This window comes from Monodelphis domestica, chromosome 2, assembly GCF_027887165.1.
Source record: "Monodelphis domestica isolate mMonDom1 chromosome 2, mMonDom1.pri, whole genome shotgun sequence".
Lineage (NCBI taxonomy): Eukaryota > Metazoa > Chordata > Mammalia > Didelphimorphia > Didelphidae > Monodelphis > Monodelphis domestica.
The window spans coordinates 272,901,245-272,913,401 of NC_077228.1; the positions used below are offsets into that span (position 1 = coordinate 272,901,245).

General features: G+C 41.6%; 1 protein-coding gene across 7 annotated transcripts in view; it reads left to right on the forward strand.

The window, feature by feature from the left end:
* The window catches only part of SCUBE3 (signal peptide, CUB domain and EGF like domain containing 3), a 52,300-nt gene extending 45,467 nt beyond the window's left edge, over nucleotides 1-6,833 (forward strand). For 6 of the 7 annotated variants that reach the window (XM_007483729.3, XM_007483733.3, XM_001378335.5 and 3 more), the window contains 4 exons: nucleotides 198-395; nucleotides 855-1,007; nucleotides 1,147-1,226; nucleotides 2,518-6,833. In XM_007483729.3, coding sequence (XP_007483791.1) covers nucleotides 198-395; nucleotides 855-1,007; nucleotides 1,147-1,226; nucleotides 2,518-2,667 — 581 coding nt within the window. In that variant the 3' untranslated portion in view covers nucleotides 2,668-6,833. Of the gene's footprint in view, nucleotides 1-197; nucleotides 396-854; nucleotides 1,008-1,146; nucleotides 1,227-2,517 lie in introns of those variants that run through there. The other variant, XM_056818078.1, reaches the window with a different exon arrangement.
* The last annotated feature ends 5,324 nt before the right edge of the window (nucleotides 6,834-12,157 follow it).

The following is a 12,157-nucleotide window of genomic DNA, read 5'->3' on the forward strand; positions in this document are numbered from 1 at the left end:
CCTAAGAAGGTAACTGCACTGGCACCATGGTAACCCACAAACTATGTATTTGACCATAGCCTCTGCCCCCAGGAGGCCCTTTTCAGATTCCTCCAGGAAATCCTTTTAGATCCTTGAGTTCTCTCACCCTCCCTCTAGCACCCCTCACACTTATTTCTCTTTTTATTCTTGCCCTGTCTACCTGAACTTGGCTACAGATCGACAGTGTGGTGGGGAGATAGGTGAGTTCACTGGATATATTGAATCTCCCAACTACCCTGGCAACTACCCAGCAGGAGTGGAGTGCACCTGGAACATCAATCCACCACCCAAGCGAAAAATCCTCATTGTAGTGCCTGAAATTTTCTTGCCCTCTGAGGATGAATGCGGGGACGTCCTCGTCATGCGCAAGAACTGTGGGTAGTAGCAGAGTCACGTGGGGGGGGGTAAGGGAGCTGGGGAGGGCTAGGAATAAAGGCACTAAGACAAACAGAGGGAAGAGATGAGAGACCAAGAAAAGAAGAGAGAGAACCTGGGGGGCAGGGAGAAGAGACTGAGGGAAGGAGGTACTAAGAGGAGGGGCTGCTTCCCTACTTCTTCATCATAGAAATTTTGCTTTTTTATCATTTTAAATGATGATATTTTAATATCCTCTGGGTACCAGTATGCTGTAGAGATATTGCAGCACCATAATGGGGTAATATGTTTGTGTGTGTGTGTTGGGCAATGGAGGGGAGAGGGAGATGACAACTGCAATTTCCCAAAGTTTCGTCAGTCTGATGCCTTGTTTCCAATTCTCTAAACCCTCCTCTTAGGGCAAACTCTGCTCACCTCCCCTCCTCACCTTGTTACCTCCTTACACTTTATGTCCTCAGCCTCTCCATCCTCAATCACCACCTATGAGACCTGCCAGACCTATGAGCGTCCCATTGCCTTCACTGCTCGCTCTCGAAAGCTCTGGATCAACTTCAAGACTAGTGAGGCTAACAGTGCCAGAGGCTTCCAGATACCCTATGTCACCTATGATGGTTAGGAGGTCAGGGGTAGGGTGGGGGGGCTCATGTTCTCTTTAGTTCAGTGAGATTCAAGAAGGAAGGTCCAGGGAGTGAACTAGGGATCAGGGAAGTTCCCTAACTCTGAGCCCAAACCTATCTGTTGGCTTTGCAGAGGACTATGAACAATTGGTAGAAGACATTGTGCGAGATGGTCGGCTCTACGCCTCAGAAAACCACCAAGAGATTCTGAAGGTGAAAGAAAAAAGGGGAAACACTTGGGGGGAAGGCTAAGGAAAAGAAGGGTAATAAAGAGGGATTGAAAGGATTGTTGGTGAAGTACTGGCATGTGTACCAAGCCAGCACTGGGGGACTGCTCTGTTCCCCCTCTTCCCAATGCCGAAGGACATGTTTTGCATGTCCTGCACCTCTGGACAGCTGCCCAAAGTAAGCACTTCCTCCCTTTGCTCTCTGGGATAATTAGGGAGGGCTCACAGGCAGTTTGAAGTTGCAGTTTAGGCATTCGAACTTGAAAACCTTCACCAGCATGGGATTATAGGGTCATAAGACCAGGAAACACTGAAAAAGAAGTCATCAAGGTTGTTAGTCTCAACTCTGTCACTAGCTAGCCCTAAAACTCTGAATATGTCATTTTCTATCTAACCCTCAATTTCCTATCTAGATAAGGCACTAGATTAAATGAGTTCTTTTTTTTTTTTAACCTTACCTTCCGTCTTGGAGCCAGTATTGTGAATTGGTTCCAAGGCAGAAGAGTGGTAAGGGCTAGGCAGTGGGGTCACATGACTTGCCCAGGGTCACACAGCTTGGAAGTGTCTGAGGCCAGACTTGAACCTAGGACCTCCCATCTCTCGGCCTGACTCTCAATCCACTGAGCTACCCAGATGCTCCTAGATTAGATGATTTCTAAGACCTATCAAGTTCTACCATTCTATGAGTCTTGAATGTCCTGTAAGGATGAAGAAAATGGATACTCTAATTCAGAAGATAGAAGCTTAGAAATAGGGTTCCAGTGCTATAAAAGGGACAGACTCAATAAACATTTGTTAAGTGCTTGATATGTGCTGGGAACTGTGCTGAGGCCTGCAGATACAAAGAGAAGTATATGAAAGTCCTTAGTAGGGGGATGATAAAGTGATGGAGCTAAGGTTGAAAATGGTCTGAGGAGGTAGAAGTTGGAGTTGTTTTCATCTTATAGAATGATGAGTTTCTGTAGATAATGATATCCAGGAAAGTAGGTGGGTGAGAAATGAGGAAGAGGATTCCCTGGGTGCCATCTTTAAATTGTGAAAGACCTAAGAGAGGAACTCTCCAATGTCCAGAGGACTAGACCAGGGGCTTAGAATGGTTAAAAGAGAAGCCTGAGGGGGAGGCAAGTCATTAAGTAACTCAACAAATATTTGTTGAGCATCTACTATGTGCACAGTATTAGTCTTGATTTTCAATTGCCTATCTCCTTCATTTTGTCCACCCTTTCCCTCTCCTAGCTTTAAGACTAACATTCAGTGCTCCCTCTTGTCTCCTACAGGATAAGAAGCTCATCAAAGCCTTCTTTGAGGTGCTAGCCCACCCACAGAACTACTTCAAGTACACAGAGAAGCACAAGGAGATGTTACCCCGATCTTTCATCAAGCTGCTACGCTCCAAAGTTTCCAGCTTCCTTCGACCTTACAAATAGCCCTCCCCAGCCCCACAGACCCCAGCTTCAAAGCTCCCTGGTTGCCTAACCCTCATAGCCCAACAGCCCCCATCTACCGCCAAGGAACTCTCTCTTTTTGGGGAAAACAAATATTCACTATGCAGACTACTTACTCTCCCATTCTGTCCCTCTACCTCCCTGCCTTTCTCTCTCTCTTTTACCCATTTTTCCATTTCCTACATGCTCCCTGAGTATTGGAAAAGCCATTCCATGCTAGCTCTGTTTCCCTTAAGGGATAGAGTAGCAACCCCACAAACTGACCTTCTCCCTAGCCCATGCTCTGTGGTCAGGATCAGTTTGAAAGGGGTGAGGGGGTCCATGAAGGTGATTGGGCTGAGGGCAAATGTGCCCTGGAGGCAAGGCAGGGAAGGTGTATCTGCCTTCTCAGGGCTGTGCCCTGAGTGTCTAGAGCCAGAATCCTCCCCTCCTCTCGGATACATATCCCCCAACCCATGGCAACTCAGGCAGCCCAGGGTCTTACCAAAGAAGTCTTTGGCCTGCAGGCATTTCCCTAGCACTGATCCTCTGTGGGGCATAGTTTGGGCACGACTCTCAAGCCTACCCTCCACTACCACGTGTGGATCAACTATCTTGTCTAGACTGCCCAAGTGTTCCTCTTCCTTACCCCACATGCTCTACCACTCAAGGGCTCACTCACAATGATACTTAGCACTGAGATGGTGACCTCTGAACTAACTGATGAGGAGCAGATGAGGAATGGGCAATTGCCATGCAGATCACATCACCATGGCTTCCAGGAGAAAACATAAAGCTCTGCAGAAGAGAAACCGGGTTTTTAAGCATTGCCAAAAAAAGGAAAAAAAAATCTAAAGGACTACACTACAGAATGACTGAATACTAACCGCAGACACTAACTTTTTGCCCCAACCTCTAGCCCCTGGCTCAGCCATCCTCCCTAATCCCCATTCCAGTGCTCCCTGGGGGAGTCCTGCACCACTTCCTAAGTCACATCCTTAGAGAACCATGGTTACTGATGGGAAACCATCCCTGGGCCATGCCTGGCAGCCCCAGGTGTCTCAGTGGGCTCCACCAAAGAGGGCTCAGCCCTGTAAACTGGAGCTGCTTGCCCCCAGCCCCAGGCCCTGGGCAATGAGAGGAATGTGTGTGCACTTGGAGAGCCTTTTGCCCACCTTGTCCACATCTAAATAAGTGCAATCATTTTGAGTCTTCTTTATGTTGTTTAGAGGGAGTTTTTTTTTGTTTTGTTTTCTTTTAGAAACAACCCTATTTATAGCTGCCCGAGAAAGAAGAGTGTATGTTTGGAATGGAAGAAGAGAGGTTTTGATTCACATGAACCATGTGTACTGAAATTTTCAGATCTGGAATATAGTCCCCAGGAGCCATTTATAGGACCTCCAAGGGGAATGAGCCAGGCTGGACCAGGGCTAGAGCTCAAAGACAGGGTAGGAATTCTGGAGACCTGATGGAGCAGAAAGTAGAGTGGCCTGGCAATTGTTTAGTCCATGCTGTGCTATTTTCTTCCTGCTTCTCCTTGGAGCAGAGTAGAGGATCTTGTGATTTCACAGACCTGACAGATGTGGCCATTGGTTGTCCATTGAAAGTAGGAGTGGCTTACATTTCTTCCCTGGACTTTGGGAATGACCATCTTGCTGTTCTGCCTTCCCTTTGTTATATTACAGCCCTAGGCTTCAGTGGAGGAGGACCAGGAAGCATAGTTAAAAAAAAAATCATGGTTTAGGACTCCATGGCCAAGAGGGCTATAACCCTAGAGAGACCGTGAAAGGAACCCCTTGCAAGGCATAAGGCTGTGGACCTCACCAGAGGTGTGTCAAACTTCAACCAGTCTACCTATCCTTATCCCTCCCCCATCCCCTGAATCTCCCTCTGAACTTTTTTCAAGGGCTTTATCCTCAAGTGCTGCTTTTCAAAGGGAAGAGGGAGGCAGGGAGCCAAAATAGGCATCTCAGATCCTCTATACACAATGTTCCCAAAACCCAGCTGCCATTGTTAGATGTTGTTTATATCCGCCTCTTTTCTCCTTCAAGTCCCACAAGGTTGTCACAGTGGATCCCCAGGATATCATCCAGCTTTTTTGGGTCACTTCTGGAGAATAAGGAGTAAAGGCGGAATACTGGAGAAAGTGGTGTTTGCCTATTTGCCTTCCTCCTTCCCTAAATTGGCTCTGTGGCCAGTATCCATTTTTTCTCATGCACTAGCCATCATTTTGTGGCTCTTAAGGATTAGGTGCCTAACTGTTTCCCAGGGTAAGTGAGATGCTCTGAAACTTCAAGATGAAAGGAGAGTCACTTACAAGCAGAAGAAAAATTAACTGGCCAGGATGTTAATATTTCTGAGGAAGTACTTTGCAAACTTTTTCATCTAAATGACCACCCTAACTAGCTGCCCAGCAGGAGGCTGGGAAGCTTCCCCGCTTTTCTTCTTCTTGCAGTTTCCCATCTTAGAAAACAATTTACAAGGCATTCCTCAGGTTTTAGCTAGATTTCTTTAAAATTCACATGGAGCAGATTCTCTCTGCCCACCTCCAAATCTTCCCAGTTTTATGGTTCTTGGGACCTGAAAGTGACTTCCACATTTTGCTGAGTCCTTCTGATATTAAGAACAAAGAAAGGGTTTTGGAGGTTAATGTTAACTTGTTTGCCCAGCTCAGCTCCACAAGGATCCAGTTTGGAGCAGCAACCTTCCCTCCCCCAAAAAAATACCTGGCTAGATGGCTAAGAACCCACCTGTGTCTCTTGTTTCTCATATCTGCAAGGAGAAACCACCTCAGGTAGCACTTTTGATAGCTAAACACTTAGAGAGTTGTTAAGGGAATGAAGGACCAATGATCTAGGGAGTGTTGATTGACCATCCCCAGATCACACAGATGATTAGATGTTTTCCTGGTGTAGGCCATAAGGAGACAAAATAGGGACTCTTCACAAGGATTTAAGGGACTATTTAACAAGAAGAAGCTCTCCCATGACCAGAATACTGGGGCTTTATTCACCTTCATCCACCTCAGCATTACTCTGATAATGAGAAATCACTGTTATTGATGGGCATATGGGACATGCCAGAAAGGCAAAAGAGTCATTAAATGCCATCTCTCTTCCCTTTTCTGGCTCCCTCTCTGTTCATTGCCAGGTAAGGCTTACGTCCTAGATTGGACAAGATTTCCAAAATTAGGTGAAACTCCAACTGATACCTTGATGATGAAATTTGTTCTAGACTCTTGGGCACCTTGCAATGGGTCTTGATGGGCAGGCCTCCATTTCACCTCATTCTGAAACAGAAAGGGCATAGATGTTGAGCTGTGACTGACCCAGGTAGCGGTGCTTCTCTCCCCAATCTCTTCCCCAGGATTTGGTCAATGTCAGTCAGTTTGGGCAGATTTGGTGTACAGTTGAGAGAGGCTTTGGTTCAAAATGGAGGTTTGATTTCCGAAGAAGGTGCTTCCCATAATAACATGTTAGGCAAGTTTGGGATATGGTAGGATATTGTTTCCTTGAATGTCCCTGAAAAGTTTTCAGGCATTTAAGATTCTTTTGCCTGCCATTTGAGACCATCCTCAACTAAGGAAAGGGAATATGAAAATTTAATTGACTTCAGAGAGTAAAACCAAACCAGTTTACCTGGTATCTTCCTCAGCATAGTAGGGAAAGAATGGAAATGGATTAAAGAAGTTGCTGTGATTTGACCTGATGAAAAGATAAAATAAAAAGTCTTACGACTTTTATTAGGACTTATTTAAGGAAATGCCTAATTGGAGGTCAGGAAACCTCTGGTTGTGCTATCAAATGGAATCCTAAGCCCAGCCAAATGGCACAGTTTGTATGAGGTTTGAACAAACTAAAAACTTCATCCTTCTGTGAGGGTTGGTTTGAATATCCCCAAACAAAAATATGACCATGTGGGACATTCTGGGTTTTTGTTTTTATTTCTAAATGCAAAAGAAATCTTGAAATGCTATTTATCTGCCTTCTGCCACTGCCACTCAAAGCATCTCTTACACAATCAACATTAAATAACCAATGTGGTTCATAAAGTATTTTGCACTTGGGGAAAAATTGTATCTGAACTTGTAAAAAGAAACATTTGGATTTTGTATTGTCTTTTTTAATTATTATTATTATTGTTATTATTAAATTACTAAATGAAACTTCCACTGGTCTAGCTAGTATCCACTCTTGAATGTCTCCATACTAGATCCTAGATCTTCAAAGGATTCTTCTTGCATCCAGGCAGGCACACAGTCAATCATATAGAAAGGTGTCTGAAAGATTGCAAAGAATAGAGTTCTTCCTTTTGTCTATCTTATAATTTTGGCGCAGAAGCACAAGACTAAGCATGGGGGAAACAAACAAAAAAGGTAATATAGTACCCAACCTCAAGGAGCTCCCATTCTAATGGGGAAGACAACTCATAGAGAAAATTTCAGCTGTGAGTCAGATGGAAAGTTCCCATGGTCATTAGAGTATTTAGGCAAAACTTATAGTACTTCCTCTTCTTTAATGTCATATCCTCTGATAAAATTCCATCATTTTCTCATGTTTCCATCATTTTCACATGTCATTCAACAGTGACAAAGACTTTGATGATAAGCATTTTCCCGAGTCTTGAGTAGCTGTGGCCATAGCACCAGCAGGAGCAGTTACTAGGCTGAATCTCTAAAAGTGTGGCTCCCCAGGATGATGGCTGAGGACTCTGGGTTGGAAGCAATGCCATTCCCAAGGCTCTTGAGTTCATCATCCTGAGCTCTCTCCATCAGTGTCTAACAGTGACCAAAGCAGTGGTGACAACCTGATTTGCCTGGCACATGCTTCCTCCTGTCATCCCTGCCACAGGGAAGGCTTTCTATGTAGGGGAGGGGAAAAGATGTTAAAAAATGAATGTGCTGTATCAATGAAGTACAGTAAAAAAAAATTGTTTTCCTAAGATCCCAGGGTCAGAATGGACTGCAAGCTCAATATGAGTCAACAGTATGAAATCATCTTTCTTGGCTTGATGAAAACATCAGCTTTCTTGGCTGTCCTTAAAAGAGGCATAGTGCATATAGGATTAGAAAGGCAATGGTCCTGTTATACTGTGCCCCGAACAGATCCTACTTGGAGTATTGAGTGGTTTGTACTTGAAGAGGACCAAAATGACACCACCACTCAATGTACCATGTGTACAACTGTGGCTGATCAGAACAATAAGATCTCTGAAGGCTCTACTACAGGTGGATGGCCTGCATGAACATTAGGGGTGGGCACATCTCTAAATTTGCACATGAGTTTCTTTTAAACTATTGCAATTCTGCTTTGTGCAGAGAGCACAGTGCCTTCTTTGAAGTGGAATGCTATGCAAGACGGTTCTGTCCCAGTGTCTCCCATGTCTCACAATCAATATTAAGAGTCTTCAGAGAGACCTTGAGAGTGTCCTTGTATCATTTCTTCTGACCTAAATGGACTTTTAGGCAAACATATGTTTGGCATTCAAACATCATAGTCAGCCCATCAGAATTGCATTCTCTGAAGCAGTCTGAATGCTTGGCCTTTCAGCTCAAGAAAGGACTTCAGTGTCCATTATGTAGTCTTGCCAGGTGATCTTTAGAAATTTCCTAAGACAAATAATTCATTTTGTATTATTTTTAATTTTTTTTTGGATTACATATCAATACCATTTTTAATAATTGTTATCTAACATTTTATAGTTCATGGTCTCTACCTTCCTCCCAAATTTCCCCCCTCCCCAAGGCAGCAGGCGAAATATTGTTATATAGATAGATGTGTTATCATACAATGCACATTTCCATGTTCATGATGTTGTAAAAGAAGACACATACCACTAACACTATTTTTCATGAAAAATTCATGGAAGAGGGACAGTTAAATGACTCAGTGGATAGAGAGCCAGGCCTAAAGACAGAAAGTACCAGGTTCAAATCTGACCTCAGATACTTCCTTGCTATGTGACCCTGGACAACTCCAATTTCCTAGCCCTTACCACTCTTCTGCCTTGGAACAAATACTTAGTATCTATTCTAAGACAGAAAAGGAGTTTTGGCTCTTATTGATTCATGGAGGAAATAAAGTGAAGAATGGTGTGCTTCAATTTGCATTCAGACTCCAATTCTTTCTATGGTAGTGGGTAGCCTTTTTTAATCATGAGTCCCTTAGAATTGTCCTGGATACTTGCATTTCTGGTAATAAGTAAATCTTTCACTGTTGATCATCATACATTGTTGCTGCTACTGTGTACAATATCCTCCTGGTTCTATTTACTTCACTTTGCATCACTTCATATAAGTCCTTCCAGGGTTTTTTGTGAGTCTTTTCATTTCTTATGGCATAATAGTATTCCATTATCATCATATACCACAAGTTGTTCAGCCATTTCCCAATGGATGGGCATCTCTTTATTTCCAGTTCTTTACTACCATTAAAAAAGAACTGCTATACTGGAAAGATCTGTAGGAACTGATACACAGCAAAATAAACAGAACCAGGAAAACATTGTACACAGTAACAACATTACTGTATGATGAAATATGTGAAAGCATGGCTACTCTCAGCAATGCAGTGATCTGGGACAATCCTGAAAGATTTATGATGGGGAATGCTATCCACCTCCAAAGAAAGAACTGTTCGGGTCAGATGGATGCAGATCAAGCATATTATCTTTCAAATCAGTACATTCATGGTTTTATTTGGGGATTTTGATTATGTCTGAATGTACTCTTACAATAATAACCAAACTGGAATTATGTTTTACATGATAATAAAAATATTTTTTAAAAGAACTGCTATAAATGTTTGTACAAGTAGGTCCTTTTCCCCTATCATTAATCTCTTTGGGACACAGATCTAGTAGTGGTATTGCTGGGTCAAAGGGTAAACAGAGTTTTATGGCTCTGTGGGCAAGGTTCCAAATTGCTCTCCAGATGGTTATATGTGTTTACAGTTCCATCAATAGAGTAATTAGTGTCCCATTTATTTCACACCCTCTCCAGTATTTATCAATCTCTTTCTTAATCATATTATCTAGTATTATAGGTATAAGGTGGTGGGTCAGAGTTGTTTTAATGTGCATTTCTTTAATTAATAGTAATATGGAACATATGACTAGTTTTCATTTCCTCATCTGAGAATTGCTTATTCATATCCTTTGACCAATTTGTTAACTGTGGAAAGCTTTGTATTCTTATAAAGAAACTTCCTAAGATAATTTAAATGGAAGTGATTCAATTTCCTGGCATGGCGCTTGTATCCTGTCTAGGTTTCAGCTCTATCTATAGACCTTCAGTTTGGTAGGCAATTTAATACCTCTTCTCGCCCACACTTTCCTTCAGAGGTTTCCCAAACTCTGAGTTACCTCTGGCAATACATGAGCCAACCTCATTATCTCTGTAGATATCCCTGGAAAGTATACTGATAAGGTAAGTAAACTTATCCACAGTATTCAAAATATCTCCATTTGCTATAACCAATGGTTCCACATATGGGTGGTACTGTGCTGGCAGGCTGGACAATCTCTGGGTTGGTTTTTTTCCCCATGATAATGGTCAGGTCAAAATTAGCACAAGTAGCTTGGTGGCATCTCTGACTCAGGCTGCATTGAGTGCAAAATAATCGGTGAACAGAAAGTCATGCACCAACTGCCCTTCAACTCTAGTCTTAGCATATAGCCTTTTAAAGTTAAATAATTGATGGAAAAAAGGAAATGGATGTGATATAAAGTTTTGTAAAATAAAAGGCTTATTTTTTTAAAAACTATCATACTGAAAAAAACCCTTATCTTCTGTCTTAGAATCAATACTGTGTATGGTGCCAAGGCAGTAAGAGTTAGGCAATGGGGGTTAAGTAATTTGCCCAGGGTTACACAGGTAAGAGGTGTATGAGTCAAACTTGAACCCAGGTCCTCCTATATATGGGCCTAGCTCTCAACTACCTGCCCCCTAAAGACTACCATTTTTAAAAGACTATCATTAAAATAATTCAGCTTATGAGACATCTGTTCTAGATGATGAAGAGACACAACAATTTTGAAAAGAACTTGATAAGACTGTCCAACTAAATAAATATGTTGATATTATATATATATATGTGTGTGTGTGTGTGTGTGTGTGTGTGTATATATATATGATTAAAAGACAAAGGTGGGAAAAGAAGAGGAAAAGAAAAGGTATTTTGGAAAATATGGCTCAGGAAGAAGAATCAAAGATTATTTTAAAAAATAGATTGAACTAGATGACCTCTGATATCCCTTCCAACTCTATATCTATAGTCCTGTGATCTTATTCCCATCTTTACATACCATCTGAAATTCAACATGTCTAAAATAAAACTCATTAACTTTCCTCCAAAACCCATCCCTCTTCCTAACTTCCTAATTCTATTGAGGGCACCATCATTCTGTCAGTCACTCAGGTTCACAATCTCATAATCATCCTCAATTTTTTATTCTTCATCACTGCCATTCCCACATTCAACTGGACACAAAGTCCTGCTGATTCTATCCTTGAATCTCTTGTACCCATTCACTTCTCTCCGCTAATATAATCCTAATTTAGGAATCAATACAATGTATTGGTTCCAAGACAAAAAACAGGCAGTTGGGATCACACAGCTAGTATGTGTCTGTGGGAATATTTGAACCTAATACTTCCCTTCTCTAGGCCTGGCTCTCAATCTACTGAGCTTCCTAAATAACCTCCCTATTACTTTATAATTGATTCTGTTTTGATCCAGGTTTTGATTCTGGTTTGATTCTAATTGATCTAATTTCTAATTAATCTAATAGATATAATTTATCTCTCTTATTTCTCCAATTCATCCTTCAGAAAGCTGCCAAATTGATCTTCCTAAAGCATATATTTGCTCATGTCACTCCCTTCAAAAAGCTTCAGTTATTTCCATTGGTTCTAAGTTAAAATACAAGGTTCTATATTTGTCATTTTAAGTACTTCTAATCTGATTCTTCTCTTTCTAGACTATTTTAATATTTTATTCTATTTTAATATTTTAGACTATTTTTCTAGACTCATTTTAATATTAATCTCTTGTACACAATCTGCATTCCAATCAAGATAACCTATTTGTATACATGCCCCTGTGCACAATATCCCATCTCCCATACTTGTGCCTTTGTACAAGAAAGCTCTCTCTCTCCTAACTTCTTCTTGGGACCTATAACTCCCTTCAAGGCTTTGTTCAAGTGCCACCTCAAACATCAAGTTTTCCTGATCTTTCCTAATCAATAGATAGTATTCTTCCCATTCCCAGATTCTTTGTATTTGCAGCTAAGTGACTCTTTAGAGAGAGTACTGTGCCTGAAGTCAGGAAAAACTGAGTTCAAATGCAGCCTTAGACAATTGCTAGCTCTGTGACCCTGGACAAGTCACTTAACTTCTATCTGCCTCCACTTCCTACACTGTAAAATAAAGATAATTCTATTATTCTATTTTTCTAATTCTATAAATTCTAATTTTTCTATATTCTACTAT